At 42.5% G+C, this 18,972-nt stretch overlaps 1 protein-coding gene across 1 annotated transcript; it reads right to left on the reverse strand.

Moving 5' to 3' along the window:
- Window positions 1–876: 876 nt before the first annotated feature.
- LOC112847946 (gastrula zinc finger protein XlCGF8.2DB-like) lies at window positions 877–17,714 on the reverse strand. Its single transcript, XM_025910588.1, has 4 exons — window positions 17,680–17,714; window positions 2,330–2,665; window positions 1,733–1,993; window positions 877–939 (listed from the first exon to the last, which is right to left on the reverse strand). Exons 1-4 carry the CDS (start codon window positions 17,695–17,697, stop codon window positions 877–879), a joined length of 678 nt encoding a protein of 225 aa, XP_025766373.1. The 5' UTR covers window positions 17,698–17,714.
- Window positions 17,715–18,972: the final 1,258 nt, after the last annotated feature.

Genomic DNA, 18,972 nt, shown 5'->3' on the forward strand with positions numbered 1-18,972 from the left:
AGAGTGTCTCCCAGTTGGTCACCTCGAAACAGCCCTGTAGTTCTGCTAAGGCCTCCTCTGACCACCTCCTAATGCTCCTCGTGGTCACAGGTTCCCTCCTCACAATTGGCACATAGCGGGGGGTGAGGTGAATCAGGTTATGATCTGACCTACCAAGTGGGGGGAGGGAGGAGGAGCTATATGCATCCTTTACATTAGCATACAATAGGTCTAGAATTTTCTCTCCCCTGGTGGGACAGTCCACATATTGTCTGAATGTTGGTAGTGTATTGTCCAGTGATACATGGTTGAAGTCACCCGAGATTACAATAAAGGCACTCAGGTGCTGAGTCTGTAACCGGGCTATGGCAGAGTGGATAGAGTCACATGATGCTGTGGGGTTAGCAGAGGGAGGAACATAAACAGCCACCAAGATGACGTGAGAGAATTCCCTGGGTAAATAATACGGCCTGAGTCCAACAGCACACAGTTCAATGTCCGGGCAACAAATCCTTTCTTTGATTGTTATGTTGGCAGGGTTACACCACCGGTTGTTAACTAAAACAGCAAGCCCACCTCCTTTCCGCTTACCGCTAGCGATGCTGTCCCTGTCCGCCCGAACAGTGCGGAAGCCTACCACAGAAGCATTCTCGTCGGGAATGTTCTGGTGCATCCATGATTCAGTGAAACACATCATGCTACACACTCGATATTCCTTCTGACTCTGTACCAGTGCTGAGAGCTCGCCGATTTTATTCGCTAAGGATCGCACATTTCCCATGACGATAGACGGCAGACACGGTTTATATCTCCTCCTCGCTTCGAGCCTCCGCTGTCTCCTTCTTTTTTCTCTTCTGTCCTTGACCTCTGCATCCCCGATGTGTTTTTCTCCAAATTTCAGCTGGTACTTCTGCGGATCTGGCCAGCGAGCCGGCCGGCATCAGGGTGATCAGCTGATCTCTGGAGTAAACAGTCCGTGCGTGAAGGAGATGTGCAGCAGTCCCGTTCCTTAATAAAAGTAATAGTTCCACGGCCACCAGAAGAACAAAAACTCTCTCAACCCACATGATTGGGTGAAAGATAATAAACGGATGAAAATATAAGTCAGAAAAAAATAAGAATACGTAAGAAAACAGAGCTAAACTAAGAGAAAAAGCAGGAGCGACTGCAAAAGGCTGCACACTGGTTGGCGCATGCGCACTAGTCATAGTCATAGTCAGGAGTTAAAGTGAGACGTTGTTCTTCTTTCTTTTTTGCACGGCACCTGAACAAACAGGTAATTTAAAATGCAGCATTTCTATCAACAAACATCAGCAAACACACAAACTGTTTGTGTGCAGTTTGTCTCACAGTGTGTTGCTCACTAAAGGTCCAGCTGCTGTACATCACAGGGAGAGAAAAGAAAGAGAGCTAATTTCACTCAGAGATGGAGAAAGATAAGACACACAGGACAGGAGAGGAAGAAGAGAGGTTAAATTTAAAGGGAAGGACTGCTCAGTGGGATTTGATAAACTGGAGATTAAAGCTTACATGTAAGTGCTCATGTGTTGAAATCAGATATTGGGTCTGTACATGGACATTATGTTTTTTCAGATTGTGAAACATGCTGCAAAACAATCTGAGGCAGACTAACTGTGCCGCAGATGCAGCCTTTTCCATGCAGTAGAATTGCTAACATGCTAACACAGTTTAATGAGCAGAGTTGTTCCAAACAGTCAGGCTAAAATGAAAAGATAGAAATATAAATACATACCTCACAGTAACCGCGCTTGGAGAATCTCTTTCTGGTGTGGATCTGTTGGTGTTCTCGCAGGTAATGTGGAGATTTAAAAGTCATCTCACACAGGTCACATTTATAAGGTCTCTCCTCAGTGTGGGTAAACATGTGGCGTTTTAGGTGTGTGTCTGTTATAAACTCTTTGCCACACTGATCACAGCAGTACACATCATGTCCGGTGTGAATGCGTAGGTGTATATTTCGGTTCTGTTTCAGGCTGAAAGTTTTTCCACAAATGTCACAGCTGTATGCTTTAATTCCAGAGTGGGTAACTAGATGATTATGTAATTGGCCACTTTGAGTAAAAGCTCTGCCACACTGATCACAGCTGTATGCTTTAACTCCACTGTGGATGAGTTGGTGTGCTTTTAAGTGTCCAGAATTGGTAAAAGACTTTCCACACTCATGACAGCTGAACGGTCTCTCTCCAGTGTGGATGAGTTGGTGTGATTTTAGGGAACGCTTCCAGGAAAAAGATTTTCCACACAAGTCACAGCTGAACGGTCTCTCTCCAGTGTGGATGACCTGATGTTGTTTTAGTGTAGACTTCAGAGCAAAATCCTTCCCACAAATGTCACAGCTGTATGCCTTAATTCCAGAGTGGGTAAGTAGATGCTTCTGTAATTGGCCACTTTGAGTAAAAGCTCTGCCACACTGATCACAGCTGTACGCTTTAACTCCACTGTGGATGAGTTGGTGTTGTTTTAGGTAATGCTTCATGGTAAAAGACTTTCCACACATGTCACAGCTGAACGGTCTCTCTCCAGTGTGGATGACCTGATGACGTTTTAGTTCAGCCTTCCCAGTAAAATCCTTGCCACACTCGTCACAGGTGTATGTTTTCTCTCCCTTTCTTCTGCGAGGTTTGTCGGCCTCCTGAGAGCGCTGACTTCTCGCTCCATGTTGGTCCTGCAGTGACAGACATACAAACAGAGGCAGTGAGTGAAATGCAGTCGTGGAACAAACTGAACCTTCAAACTCCCTCCATTAACACTAGTTTTAAACCTGAAGGTGGAGTGTGGCACCAAATTTCTTAAAGGGCTCTTATCCCCACCTGCTGGTAGTAGAAACACATTATATCCAACCTGGTGTTAAAATAATTCATGACGGTTTAAACACTCTAAAATCATTTTTCCTTGTTTTCCCCTTACTTTTACTCCCCACATTAAAAGAAAGACTTTGTACTCATTACATTTTCAGAACAGTCTTTTTACTTTTGGTTTGAGGAGTTTGAGGAGAGTTATTTCATCACTAAGGGCATCAAACATCAAACTGATCTGGGGCCTGTTCTTCGTACCTCGCTAAGTAAGTTAGCCGGATTTGAATGTTGACGATTTCGCGTGATCTTGGATCGTTCGGTTCTCCGAAGCTCATCTGGGACTTGCTGTCATAGCAACAGATCCGTAAGCGTAAACCTGCTCGGGAGCAGGTTTACTTTATGTAAACAGGATTAGATCGCGGCCTCTCAGGTATGTCCGCTGCAGTTATATGAAAGCAAGAGCGATATTTCGCCACTGTTTTACCATAAATAAATATTAGCAATGTAACTAAAGATAATGCAGTATTTGATTCTTTTATTGATTTCATACAGATACATACAGGTCATTTCCGAAAAAAAGGGAAATGTACTATTAATCATTCTATTACATGTAGTAGATCATGTCAGATGTAATTCATATTTTAGAGTAGTAATAGTAAATTACTACGTGCAATCAAGATGACAGACCACGGCTAAAAAAGCGAAGGTGGATTTGGGAAGTCTGTCGCAGCCATGTCCTGTCCGTTTGTACGCGAGCAAGGAAGGTGCAAGATTGATAAGGAGAGTTTACAGAATTTAGCGTATATTGCGGGATAGACGGGATCCTTTAGCTCGGAACGACGGTGTGCTCATAGAGAGATATCGATTCTCCCGTGAGGGTATTATTTACTTTCTCTCTCTCTCTCTCTCTCTCTCTCACTCTCTCTCTCTACATATATATACTTACTGTACTGTATATACTTACTCCCGACTTACTGTGCATGCTTCAGTCACCCCTTGCATGGGAACAGGTAAAAGTGATGGAGTGTTATGTCAAACTACACACAAAAAACCCCACAATGTCAATAAATGTCACAGTACAAAAAGGGGTGTGACGAGGGGGTGCAGGACCACCACCTGTCTTTATTTGCTCTGCTCTTTTCTTGGTTGCTGTTATAAACAAACAAACAGATTATTTCAGGGTCTCTTGTCATAGACTAAAAGCAATATAAGTGATAAATATTACCATTCTGTGGAATATTTTTATATTTCACTTTTACTTTTTCCCATGTTCTAGTGGGTCCTGTTGTGGCTCTAATGTGAAAGAGGATGATGTAATATAATATAATGTGGTATAATATAATATCACATGATATAATGTAATATCATGGATCACTTACGAGTTTAATTTGTCAGCAACTTTCTGCCAGCCCTCTCTCCTTGCTTTTGCAGCCTTTGCAGTGTTCCCCTGCGTTTTAATTAAACTCTGAAACTCCTGATATCCCTCAATCAAGAGTTCTTGCTCTGCTGCCGTGAAATACTGTGCGCACTCCTTCGACATCTTCGCCGACCAATCACAGGGTTGCCGATCAATGTTTCTACTATCGATGCGTAGCCCCTTTTAAGCCACCCAGTGATCTCAGATTACTTCATCCAGCTATACTAATCGTCAACAACAGGTGTGTTCGGAGAACCGGATTAGCGAGCTCAAAGTTAGCGCGATGATTTGATCTTGGATGTGTCATTTGATCTTGGATGTAGTAAGCGAGGTACGAAGAACAGGCCCCTGAGCCTGAAAAGTAACACATGAAAGACAATCCTGATCGTGTACTAATCACCAGGGTATGAAACATAAAAAGAGATGAAAGAGGCAAAACTGTGAGTCATAGTCAGGAGTTAAAGTGAGACGATGTTCTTCTTTCTTTTTTGCACAGCACCTGAACAAACAGGTAATTTCTATCACAAACATCAACAAATACACAAACTGTTTGTGTGCAGTTTGTCTCACAGTGTGTTGCTGGCTAAAGGTCCAGCTGCTGTACATCACGGGGAGAGAAAAGAAAGAGTGCTAACGTCACTCAGAGATGGAGAAAGATAAGACACACAGGACAGGAGAGGAAGAAGAGAGGTTAGATTTAAAGGGAAGGACTGCTCAGTGGGATTTGATCAATTGCAGATTAAAACTTACATGCAAGTCCTCATGTGTTGAAATCAGATATTGGGTCTGTACATGAGACATTATGGGTTTTTTTAGATTGTGAAACTTGCTGCAAAACAATCTGACCGCTGCGCTGTTATGTCAAGATGATATTGGAATAAAGAACAAAAAGGACAAGATAAGTACAACTGGAGTTATTGGACTGTTTAATTAATTCATACATACCAGTGACATCGCGTCACCCCCGTTAACGACCACCTCAGTGGCTTCAAGCATAGGCTTAGCCTCTACAAACAGTGTGTGACTGGTGCACAGTGACTGTGGTGCTCATGTCACAGTTAGATTACATCAAGTGTAGCAGAGATTCATTTAAACTGAAGCTCATGATGCTGACATTCATTCACTGAGTTCCACCTTCATACCAACAGTATAGTGTCTAATATAAAGACAGTGTACTGTCAGTGTAGAGGATGGAAACCAGCCAGGACAGCTCATGAAACATCTGCTGACATCTGGTTGAATTCAGTTGTGTACATCCACAGAGAGCAGCAGGTCAGCTGATCACAGCCTGTACTTTAAGAAAATCTACTGGAGCTCTCAATAGAAATTATTGTGAGCTGTGATTCTTTTCCCCACGCTGAGCCACTACAGCTGATTTTAGGGTTCCCACCTGCTCAATCCCACTTTAACCTCTTCCCTGCTCATGTTCCTGTTTAGAGACAAAGTCACCCTCTACAATATAGGCAACAGAAAATACACTTATGTTTTATTCTCCTTCATTTTCTACTTAACTAACATCCACTGTGTTTACTATTATACTAGGTGTTATGGTTCTTTCATAAATGTCACCAATGCACAGCCTCCTCCCTCCAACTCTTCCATAGACTAATGTTAAAATGGCTCAGAAGATTCGTTTGAAAATCAGAAGTACAGGCTGTCTTTACACTGTCACAACGTCTATATAATAATAATCAATATCACTTCCTATTGCAAAATGGGAAGCGGATTTATCAGTTAACTTTGACCAAAACTTCTGGTCTCAGATTTGCTTAAAAACCTTTCATCTAATTAGAAATCCCAGTCTTCAATTAATTCAATACAAAATACTACATAGAGTGCACTATACAGGCCATCGGATGTTCAAGATGGGCTTTACGTCTACCAACAACTGCTCACACTGCCAAACCAATTCACCGGACAATTATATCCACGCTCTTTGGTTCTGTCCACCAGTTCAGAAGTTTTGGCGCGAGATATGTGAAGACTTATCAAAGTGTCTGAAATGTAACATTCCAACTTCCCCTTTAGTGTGTTTGTTGGGCAGCTTAGATAATGTCACTCCGGAAAAGAATATAGCCCATATGGTTTTCACTGCCCTATGCATAGCCAAGAAAACAGTCCTCATGAACTGGAAAAATAAAAATAATCTTAATTCTAACCAATATAGAAATTATCTATTAGATTACATTAGTCTTGATACAGCCTCTGCCACCACATCAGATCAATTTCTCTGGGCTCCTTTGATCAGCTCCATCACCTAGTGGGGGTGGGGGGTCTTAGTTTGGTCCCACCTTCACTGTTGTGATTGGTGTGGGGGTAGGGACGGGCTTAGGGCATCAGGGGGTTCCCCGGGAGCATCTTCCTTGGGGGGCTCAACCCGGGGTAGCGGTCATGGCCAATTAGGGGCTCTGTTGGCTCTTAGGTGACAGTTTCCTCGTGGCTGCGTGCAGCAGGGCTAGGGGAGGGTCTGTGCTGACGGACGTGGGTTACTGACCTGGTAGCCTGGCTGCCCCTGGGTGGGTCCGGGATGGGCGTGAGGTTCTGGGGGCACTCCGTCTCTGGGCTGGGGCCCTGGCCAAGCCTCAGGGGCTTGGGTCCTGGTTGGTGTGTTGCCGGGGTTGTGGGCGGGTGGGTGTATGGGGGCCCAGTCCTGGCGCAGGGTGCCGCCTGTGCATCGAACCACCTGGGGGGCTCTTCAACTGGTGGGGGAGGTTGTCAAATCCTGCAGGAGATTTCCTCTCTTCAGGAACTCTCTCTACAGGAGGGGGAGATACAGGAGAGGTGGAGGAAGATCTCAGCCTGGGCGTCTATTGTCTTGTGTAGTCTGGAAGATGAGTGGATGATGGGGTGGGTGCAGTTTTCTCTGTGGTGGGGTCAGGTGGACTGTCCCGGGCTCTGTGGGGCCGGGCGGCGTTGCTGCACTGGGCCCCGGTCCGGATGGGCCTGGGCCCCCCTTTCCCTGGCGGGTTGCAGAGTATGGGGGTGCCTACTGGGGTCAGTGGGGGAGCTGGCCCCAAGGAGGGGTCACTTGCCCCTCCCTTCCTTCCCTCCCCATCTCCAGCTGCCTCCCTCTTCCCGCTCCACCACAATCACCCACACATGCAGGGCCTTGGGGTAGGGGTGTGTCACCAGGGTGCAGAGGAGACATCCCCCCCCTCTGTCCCCTTCTGGCTGCCTCTGCCTCAATTTTATCCCACAACTTAGACATTCACATTACTCACACTCTCATTACACATACATATAGGATCTTGGGGGTGGGTACGCTACACGGATTCCAAATTACCATCAGGGTGTACACTTCACCCCTGGCGTCGTTGCCCACCTCTCAATTTTAAATACACGTAGACATTGAGGGCTAGCAGGAGGGGCTATACGCTTACCTGCTGCTCTGGCAGGTAGCTCCATGCCCTCCTGGGTTTTAAATGCACCTTAGAACACACATACATCAACACTACATATGAGCGGGTGGAGGGAGGTTTGGAGTCTTCCTACACCCCCGTTCTCTGCAGCCTGCTGGAGCGGGGGGCTAGGAGGAGGAGTTGGCCGTCCGACTGGGGTCTGGAATGTGGGGCCTCCCTGCTGCTGCGGAGTCGGGGCAGTCTGCTTCTCCCCACCGCAGGGAAAAGGGTAACACCACCTGGGTCTGGGCGCAGTTTCCCCCTCCAGGGGCAAGGGTACTGTGAAGGGGAGAAATATTTTACTGCTATTATTTGCTGCTATTTTATAATCATCATTACCATTTCATGTGATGTTGCATTCAGATGCATTCAGATGTTCAAATATATTGGTATTATATTAGTCTTTATTACAGGTTCAGTTAGAATCAGTTGAATCTATAATTTAAAGGTTTTTGAATGTTTTTATATTCTTACACATAGTCTTCAGTGGGTGAGAAAACTGAGTTGCAGGCTGACAGGAAACGGCGTGCTTTTGCAGAAGTGAAACCGAAAGCAGAGCGAGCGCAACCCAAAAGAGTAGGGTGTTTATTCAGCAGATTAAATATATAGTTCCAGTTAGGTTATTATAGGGAGGGATGAGCCTCTGTTCTGGTGAAAGGTCAGAAGTGTAACGGGCTGATGTGAGAGCATTTAAGGGCGAGACATACACATCCAGACACGTACGCAGTACACAGCATGCACGCGCCCCCGCACGTGCACACACACACAGATATAAACTCTTACCTACTAAATGAGTTTTAGACTGCAAAGTTGTGCCTGTATGAGTGACATTTTCTACAGGAAGTGCACCTGATGTTCCAGGGAGATAAGCGACAGCGAAGGCGGGCTAACAGGAAGCATCAGCCGTCGACACGAAGATGATGTTCTATGTTAAAAGTCATTGTGGTTTTGGTGTGACGTAAATCTGCCTAGTAACAGAAAAGGGGGCTGTACAATTCTTAACCCCATAAAACAGTTGTCTGAATATGATAAAGACAGTTCAACACTGATTGGGTTGTTGAACTCACACATGTGTTCATTAAAATGCTGTCTAATTGCACACGCCTGGATCTGTGGTTATTTATGGATTCTTCTCTCAACATTGAACCCTAACATTTGGGGGCTCGTTCCGGTGAGAGAGAGGGAATGTAGAGAGGGAATGTTGGGGTTTTGGTGAGATCCGGGGTCCGTGGTAATTGGACGGGCAGACGGTAATCAGTGGTGAAAGTGAGCAGGCATTCCCCGGGGCATTTAAAGGTAAGACACTGCCTGTTGAAATATATTTCCAAAAGGTGTCACATTGGGCATGTCAAATTAAAAGCCTGGTCACTGTAATTACTGGTGAATGTCTGTTTTTTAATTTTGGTGAAGTTTTCATGAAGTTTACCGGTTGAAGTAATGATAATGAAGTATAAGTGACAGTACTGAGTAATGAGAATAAAGGAATGAAAAGAGAATTAAAGCAGTTGGATTGCTAAGTGAACTTTTAGAATGATAGGGAATTTGGTCATTTTGTGGGTTCAAGTCCCATTGGTTATGCAACCTTTAAGAACTTTCTCGGAGGTGACGCTCCCTGCTGGATAGAGAAATCTATCCTTCACCTAGCGATGACTAGGGATAGTTTCGGGCAACATTCGAGGAGGACTCGGGAATCTCCAAAACTGTTGAGGGTTGTCCTTAATCTTAATCCTGTTTTGGGTGTAGATTGTTGTTTCAAATTATTCTAAAATTACTTGAGGACGAGGAGTCTGGGACCCGTAAGAAGCGCATTTTCTCCTTGGTAACGCTTGCGCTAAGGCAGGACGCTGACCTTAGACCTACTAGGACAGTAGGGATAGTACCGTCGACAACGGGGGAGAGGTTGGGAAACTCCGAAATTGCTAGGGGATCGATCGAATCCCCTATTTGCGCTTTTTTGGCTACGATAAATTTGGTTAGGGTATTAGCAATCGGGCCACCGTCAGGGACGGAATACTGGCTAAAATTGGTCGCAAAAAAGTCAGGGACTTTATCGGTCGGACCGTTATGGATAAATTTGTCGAAAATTTATAGGATTTAAGAGGCCTAAAATCTGTGCAGTTGTAATTAAAGACGTCTGTAATATAAAATATGAGATCTATGAGTAGGATCAGTCTCTGTGTCAGGGATGCACAGCCGGATGTGCACTGATGGTGTGTAAATGCAAATGAGCAGCAGTGACGCGCAGAGAGGGTGGTTTCAATTTCGAGAGGACTGAGAGCTTTTTGCTAAATGCCTGTATATAAGAGGTTGGTTTTGCTTATGATGAGAGTATGAATACAGTTTGAATATATTAGTGTGGATGTATAGAAAATGATTAGAAAATGACTGAATTTTGATAGATGTATATTTTGTGAGCCATAAATGTTGGTGTGTTTTATTTTTCAGTTATGTGTGTGTGGGGAGAAGCGGGGTGTGAGACGATGAGAGGTTTCAGTTTTCTTTTTCTTTTTTCTTTTGACTTGCTCTTTCTGATCATGGAAGGCATGTCCAAAATACTCGTATGAAAGCGTATTTTGTGTGATTTTAACTGTGTGAATGCTGTCAGTATTTGATTTGAGTGACTCTGCATGATTTGTCTGAGTGAGTGGAAAATGGAAGTTTGAGAGAGAAAAGGCAGTGTGTGAGACGATTACTGAATGACTAAAGAGGTTAGAACTTTTAAACGTGTGTATGAAATAAAGGAGTGGGAAATATATTTCTTTTGTGATGAAAAGTAGGATGTTTTAAAGTTTGAAAGTGCTTTTAATTCAAGAAATCCATGAGAGATGTTATGACAGGTTGAGTTTATTTTTTCTGATTGAAAACACATAAGTATATATACTTGGGAAACCCAGTTAAGAGATTATTGGGTGACTGATGCTATAAAACTGACCTAAAGAATGGTCCTGTGCGTGGAGAAGTGTTAGTTGTCCTGATGTTTGGAAGAGCTCTATTTAAAAGTGTGTGTGAGAGGAAGGTGTGTGTGTGTGACTGATGATGTCAGGGGAGCACCCAGAGAAATAGACAGAGTTAAATTCTAAGAAGATGAAGCGAATGCATGTTTTAAGAAAAAGTAATAAAGTAATAAAATTATATTAATTACAGGTTTTAGAAAAGAGACAGACTGAGAGAAATAAATACAGGAACTAACAATTACATTAATGAATTGAAAATGCACGTACACAAACTGTTACATGTGAAATTATTGTTGGAAAGTTTAATAAAGAAAGCAGTTTAACTCCTTTAATTTCCAGAACCAGTGTGTCCCCTAGATCTGATAACACTCTTGCCCAGTCGGCCCCTGTAGTAGGCGGGCATGGAAGGCTGGACAGCCCATGACGGGTAAGATCCCACCTCGAAACCCTGGGACAACCTAAGGCAAGGCGCAGTCACGATTGCTTGAACCTAAGTCCCGGAGTGACCTTGGAGTCACTGGAGGAGACGGGATTTAACAGGTAAGGCCACTGGGCACAGGCGGAGGGGAAATGTCATTAACAATGACCAGTGATGAGCCAAAGAGAGAAAACACACCCTGTCAAAGGAGTTTGAAACACTGCAAAAGAAACATTTATAAAAATCACACATACAAACAGAAAATGCACTAACCTTACAGAGATAAGCTCATGAAGAGTAATGCATAGATAGTGATTAAAACTTGGCTAAGAACACAAACATATGTAATTAAATCAGCCTGTTAAGTTCATAAGGGTTAAAATGGTGTGAATGTTGAAGAAAATACACTTAAAACACACGTGGATAAAATAGAGTTGTTGTGGAATAACTCAAACGAAGCTGTATGACAAGGGAGTGAGTTATGGAAAAAAAACAAAAAACAAAAGGTGACTTAGGAGTGCTCTTGCACTGATTGATAAAAGTAAGTGATTAGTATAGAAAGAAAATGAAAATAATTGAATAAGGTGATAAGGTTTAAACATGTATTTCTTTTGTCACGTTGACTTGTTGAGATGAAACAGTATACAAATTAGCTCGAGTGAGTGACGACAGAGGAGCTTCCTGTGTGTGTGATTGAGGCCTTGAGGAAAGGAAGCAAAGTAGACAGTTCAGAGGTGCAGATTTGGACAAGAAATTTATAATTTAGTGTGGACACATTGTTATAACGCGTTTATATTTTAGGCTGAATCTAAGTATGGTGAAGTGTCAAAGGAGACATGGTTGTGTGTAAAACGGTGCAGCTTTTGACGAGGTTTCAGTGCATTGAACGGGTGAACTTTGAGATTGTTTTAGATTTTTGAGGCTGTTGTTTCTATTTCAAGAGAGGGAGTTTTGATAAACATGGACATGTCTAAAAGGGCCCATAGTTTTTGTAACAGTGCACTTAAAAAAAAAACCTGTCAGGTGATTTTGTTTTGTACTTTGATGAGCTAATAATCAGCTCTCTTTTTTCATTTTTGTTCTAAGCAGGCCTGGAAGAGAGTGAACGGACGGCGCTGACAAAATTACCAAGTACGAAAATCAGGTGGGCTTTACAGAATTATAATTGATTACAATCAGAGACTGATTGGCGGCAAGTCTCTGTCTAAAAATGATTGCAGCGTGTCAATCCAGTCAAAAGTATAGAGAACTATTTTCCTAAAAAGGAAAACGAAATAAAACAAATGATTGAGCTCATTTTGCTGATGTGGAGCATCTGATGACGTGCGCAGAAGGCTGCAGTATCAGCAAAAAATATCATGTGTGAACGCATTTGAGTGAATGTGAGTGATGGGACCAAGAGGGGAAATAAATAAAAGGTTGACAAACAGGACAAGTGGGAGACTTAAATCTGGGGATGCTGATTTTGGGATATTGATGTGTGCTTTGAGAAAATTATTTACTGGGGTTGGATTATGTTATTACATTATATGGTCGGGAGAATGCAAAATGCTAGAAGGGAAACATTGTTTGATGTAACTCAAGTTACCATGAACTGAGGTGACACATGATTAATAACTGTTCTGGGTAAGTTTATTTTGGGTTATAACACAGGTTGGATCATAAGTGGGGAAATTGAGTATGAAATGTGAAGTTCTGGTTAACACACAGGTTTTGTTTCCAGGAAGTTCCAAGGATCCAGAGTTCAATGGAGCAACGATTTTGAGGAGATTTGACATGATGATTAAATTGATTTTGTTCCTTAAACACAGGTTTTCAGGGCTGGAGCAAAACACCGGAGAGGAGAATTGCTGAGCGGTTCTGAGAAATGAAATGACTAACCTTTTTTTCCCTTTTAATTTCCTAAGCTTGGGTGAAGCATGTTGAGTTTTTTGCCACATGAGATGTGTCAAAAAAGAGAGGGATTTAAGGTTTAATTTGTTTAATTTGAAATGGGTTTTAGTATGATTTTATGACGATTGGGGTTTTTTGATAATTTAAATATGGTAAAATTCTTTAAATTCTTTAAAGAGAGGATTAAAATGAACTGAATTAGGTTTAGAAGATGAATTGCTGGTGTTAATAAGAAGAGGTGTACCAAACTTAAAGGGGAAACTGTGGGAATAAAGGATATGCTTTGGGGGAAAATAGGGAAGATTTTATGAGTAGAAAATGTGGGATTTCTTTTTGATGTTTAGGATAAGATGTCACAGTGACATAATGTTAGAATGTTGTTATAATGTAGGCTTTAGAAACAGGGAGTAAATAGATTTATTTCTAGGGTAGAGGAGAGCTTTTATGAGGATGTTAAAAGTCTCGCTGACTCAAATGAATAATATTGGAGATTATATATGTGGAAATGATTTTTTCATACACATTGCATTTTTGTGTCTTTAACGGAGTTGTGGCTCAGAGAGTCGTCTCTTGAGGGTCACAAACTTTTGGTTAACGTTATGATTAGCCAATCTAGTGTGAGAATGACCTGAGTTATTGAAGGATTGCACACGCTTACAGACATATAGAGTTCATCAACACACAGGACAGTATTGATTTGAGGCCTAGGGCCTGAAATTCCTTTAGTTTTTAACTGAATTTGAGCTGGCCCGGTAACAAGTGACAGAAAAGAGGAACTGAATAGGAGTTTCGGTTGTAACTAAATTGGGTGACATGTAAAATATGGAGATAACACATGCAGCTCCAAAATGAGTCTTATTATATAAAGTGCAGCTACAGGATAACAAATACTTGTTGAAGGGATCAAGTTTTTGCTTTAAACCAGGTCCAAGGGGGGAAAAGCTTATGTATTTTGGTTAAAACTGATAAAATATAATGACTGATAAAATATAATTAGAATGTACCATTACATTAAGAGTAGTAAAATGAAATAAAATGATATATTCAAACAGGTTATCACCCAGGAAATGGGAGTTCAGAATACAGTTAGAGTTCAGCTTTTAGCTATGATGAAGTTTATCTAGGAGCAATTAACTATGTGCTTACACTGAGTGATTAAAGTGGTTGTTTTCCTTTGATCCTCTTAAAGACAACGCTTTCAGAGGTTCACAAATGCTGAGTAATGTTGAATAAGATATAAAAATAAATGTTGAAAAACCAAATACGTAATTAGGTTCATGTTTTGAGTAACATTAGGTTGAGTAACATTAGGTTTGAATAAAGAAGACAACTGAGGGACATAAGGCAGGGAAGCCGTACTAGGGAGAAAGTGTTTTGTTTCCTTTGCAGGTGGCCAGATTTCCACTAGAGTGGGACCCAGAAGAGGAGCAGAGACCACTTAAGCATGAAGTGTTCTCAAGTGGGAGCGGGCATTTTATAACTAAGACCACCTAGATGACATGAGGTTGTCTGATTTGTTAAGTCACAGGATGCCAAGAGAGGGTCAGAGCTAAGAACAGTGATCCTAATGTCCATGACGTCAGGGGTGGACAGGGAAGCAGTTGAATGGGCCAAGGAGTGACCCAACATAATGTATGGCGACCTCTGGTATGCCAGAGGGCGAGAGTGGGAGTGTGAAGGGGAGAAATATTTTACTGCTATTATTTGCTGCTATTTTATAATCATCATTACCATTTCATGTGATGTTGCATTCAGATGCATTCAGATGTTCAAATATATTGGTATTATATTAGTCTTTATTACAGGTTCAGTTAGAATCAGTTGAATCTATAATTTAAAGGTTTTTGAATGTTTTTATATTCTTACACATAGTCTTCAGTGGGTGAGAAAACTGAGTTGCAGGCTGACAGGAAACGGCGTGCTTTTGCAGAAGTGAAACCGAAAGCAGAGCGAGCGCAACCCAAAAGAGTAGGGTGTTTATTCAGCAGATTAAATATATAGTTCCAGTTAGGTTATTATAGGGAGGGATGAGCCTCTGTTCTGGTGAAAGGTCAGAAGTGTAACGGGCTGATGTGAGAGCATTTAAGGGCGAGACATACACATCCAGACACGTACGCAGTACACAGCATGCACGCGCCCCCGCACGTGCACACACACACAGATATAAACTCTTACCTACTAAATGAGTTTTAGACTGCAAAGTTGTGCCTGTATGAGTGACATTTTCTACAGGAAGTGCACCTGATGTTCCAGGGAGATAAGCGACAGCGAAGGCGGGCTAACAGGAAGCATCAGCCGTCGACACGAAGATGATGTTCTATGTTAAAAGTCATTGTGGTTTTGGTGTGACGTAAATCTGCCTAGTAACAGAAAAGGGGGCTGTACAATTCTTAACCCCATAAAACAGTTGTCTGAATATGATAAAGACAGTTCAACACTGATTGGGTTGTTGAACTCACACATGTGTTCATTAAAATGCTGTCTAATTGCACACGCCTGGATCTGTGGTTATTTATGGATTCTTCTCTCAACATTGAACCCTAACAGTACCTAGACCCGGGGCTTAGAGTACGCTTGGGGAGTGTGATTGTGTGTACAGTGTCTCTCTATGTCTGTCTCCACGTTGGGTGAGTGTTGAGTAATTGTATATGAGAGCATGAGGGTGGGAATAGATGTTTGTATCTGTGTGTGCCTGTTTGTCTGTGTCTATATGTCAGGTTGGGTATCAGACGCCACCTCTCTGGGGACATCTCAGGCCCTCCAAGGTTTGGAGGCCCATCTCCCCCCACCACTTCCCCTGCCGGTGGCAGACGCCCTCAGACATCGGTGCGTTGGTGGTTTTTGTGTCCGGGGATGGGCGCCCAGGTACCCACCGGCTCACTCCTTGGCGGCTGCTTATCGGGGCATGGAGCCTGGGGCTCGCTCGGGCCACTTCGGGAATGGGGTGCCCTTGGCCTCTCGGCCCGGGGCTCGGTCACTCAGGCACAGCTGGCTGCCGGCGGAGCTCACGGGCACGTCACTGCAGCCCCCCCCGGCTTCTGCTCCACGGCTGCTGAGTGACCCCTCATCTGGGACTCTCCTCAGCTCTTTCTGGGATAGTGGCGCGGCTGCCCCTCTGTTGGTCTTCCTTGGTCTCTTGTGTTCTGGGGGCCTCTGGATGTCTGGAGTTTTGATCTCCTCCATACCTGCGTCATGCCCTGGAGGACGGGGCAGTGGCCCCCCACACCCTCTAGCAGATCATTACATGAAGGAACCTTTTAAAAACAAGCGCGTTCATGCTCACAGGTGTACACACAGGTGATCACACACACAAACTACACCCTTTTTGGCTCCTACCTCAAAGCACACTGTGCGCTGTCGATCTCACGTGCTGCACCATAATGTTTAATATTTAGTATTTACTGTCATATTCCCATATATCATTGTGATCTTGTTTATTACTCTCGTTTTCTTCTGCTTGCTTTCTTTTTTCTTTCTCAACAGGTGATCCAGGTGATCGATATATGTATTTTTTGTCTGCTTATTCTGTTGGTTTTTGTTTTTTGCCCTTTTCCCCCGTCCCTCTTCTCAGGGTTTTTTTTTTTTCCATTCCCTCTTTCTTTCTCCCCTTTCCTTCCACCAGTCAAGTCTGTCCCGTATTCAGCAAGTGAAAATAAAATAAACAATAAAAGGTGAATCAAATGGACCATTACGGCAAGGCTGGGATGGTCCATTTGGTAAAGTAAATCCGTTGGGCATCTTTCTTCGCCTTTAGACAATAATTCTGATGGCAAAAGAACCAAACGGGACAGGTCAAAAAAAAAAAAAAAAAAAAAAAAAAAAAAAAATATATAATAAACTCCACAGGCATGAAAACTGATAATTCAGTAGAGTAGACATTGCTGCCACTCACGGAGAAAGAATCTTGTCAATACGACCTGTACTTTTCATTTGGGAACTATTTGTTTCGGGCTGACTTTTCTGTTCATTTTAAGCAGCAAAAGTGAGGTGCATGTCTGTGTGCGTGTGTATGGAGCCATTGGTCACTATAGCAACCAGGCTCACACCTGCCTGCCTAACGAGCTCTCTCTCACTCTGCCAAGATTCATCTTAAACACTTCTCTTTCAACTGCTGCTGTGTCCACAGTGTTTGCTCTACAGCCATCATTTTACCCTCAAAATGTACTTTTACTTTTTTATAATGATTACATTTCAGAGCCTGTACTTTTTCACTGTTACTTAAGTAAAGAAGTTGAATGAATACTTTTACTGAAGTATTTTTAAAACTAGTATCTGTACTTCTACCAAGTATAGAGTAAATGTACTTTTGCCTCATCTGATAATTTCTATAATATTATTTATATCAGTGATGACCAAATGAAGCTTTCTGAAACACTGAAGCTTGTATTGAAAAAGGTTCATTACTCAAAGCTTTTCAACACAGTCCTCTTTGGTGACATCTTCTGGCCAAAAATATGAAGAACGGCTTGAATCTACAAATTATAATAAAGAGCTTCATTATAATTGCCCACTCTACAGAGCTCAGCTGACAGCTTCTGTTTAATATCAGGCTGCTGTTGTGGTGCTTTGAATGTGTATTTTTTGGGGTGATGAAAAAGATGTTTTGTCTATTTAATTTTTATGAATAAACCGTCCTTATTTCAACAAGTGCTGTGGTCTCTCTTTGCTTGTGACTTGTTTGTAAACATAATAGTCTAAAAAAACATAATATATAATAAAATACAACACAGTCATATAACAGGTTGGGAGTATGAGAGTTTTAGACGTGACTGATTATTTGGTGAAACTGTGATATTTTCCTCACCTTCTGTGTTGAGCTCATTGTTTCCTCTGTAGTGACTCAGCTGAGTCCAGATGGCTGAAAATGTTCCTCTGCTGCTCCGTCAGACTCTTCTCCTCCTGCTGATCAGCTGGGACACAAAACAGATCTTTGTTAGGCTCCACACTGCACTGAAGAGTCAAAGTGTCTCATATGTTCATCTGACAATACAAAGTACAAATTTCACTCTGATTGCTTGTAGAAATCTTGTGAGACGTGTTGTGCTGCAAAGTGAGGGAACTCTCTCATTTACTTATACTTCAGGAGGAACTTCAGGTGACATTGGCTCTATGACAGGGCCAGAAAGTCCTATTTGAAGGTTTGAGAGAAGGACCATGTTAAAGGTGGATTGGGGTTTATACACTTTGTTATGATACAGGTAAGGCTGTAAGAGCCTGAGAAGGTGTCCTGAATGAACCTCTAAAACCAGTTTTCAGCTAACGACTCTGCTTCAGTCTGGAAAACAGCAACTACAAGTTTAAAGACTCCATCAACAATTCACACCCAGCAACAGCCTGAACAGCTCCTCCTGTGGTTTCCACAAACAGGGACAGACCTGTTACTCCCCCACCCCACACTTTCAAGACCTTCAGACCCCCAGTCCCACCACCTCCACCATTCCTAAAAGTTTGATTCTGCTAATCTGGACGTAGCTTTTGCAGTAGGAGAAACATTTCATCACTCATCCAAGTGACTTCTTCAGTCTCAGCTGACTGCAGGTTTCCCTGCAGTCTTCAACAGTACATTTGCATAATGACTGAAACTAGCACCACTGAAGGAACAATGGGCTGGGAGGTCAGTTATTGAACATTAATATGCATATTCTCATGACCATTGATCAACAACCACTGATCAAAGCTCATTGATCAAATGCTGTGATTGCAGCGACCCTCCAACTCTTTGTGAATGGTACTCATGGCCATTGATCAGCGGTCTTTGATTAACGAGCTTTGATCAGTGGTTTCAGTGCTTTCCTTCCTGGCTTTGACTGCAGCCGTGTTTGACACAGGAAGACTTTATTACATTCTTCAATATTATAGTTTATTCTTTTTGGGGGAAGTGCAGCTTTAAACTAGGGCTGGGCGATATGGCCTAAAATTGATATCACGATATAATTTGAAGCACATGCAGTAACAATATATATCGCGATATATAATTTTCTTCTGTATAACGTATTTTCCACACTATAAAGGCACACTTAAAATCCTTTAATTTTCTCAAAAATCGAGAGTGTACCTTATGTATGAATTCTGGTTGTGCTTACTGACCTCGAACCGA

Source organism: Oreochromis niloticus, linkage group LG9 (assembly GCF_001858045.2).
Source record: "Oreochromis niloticus isolate F11D_XX linkage group LG9, O_niloticus_UMD_NMBU, whole genome shotgun sequence".
NCBI lineage: Eukaryota > Metazoa > Chordata > Actinopteri > Cichliformes > Cichlidae > Oreochromis > Oreochromis niloticus.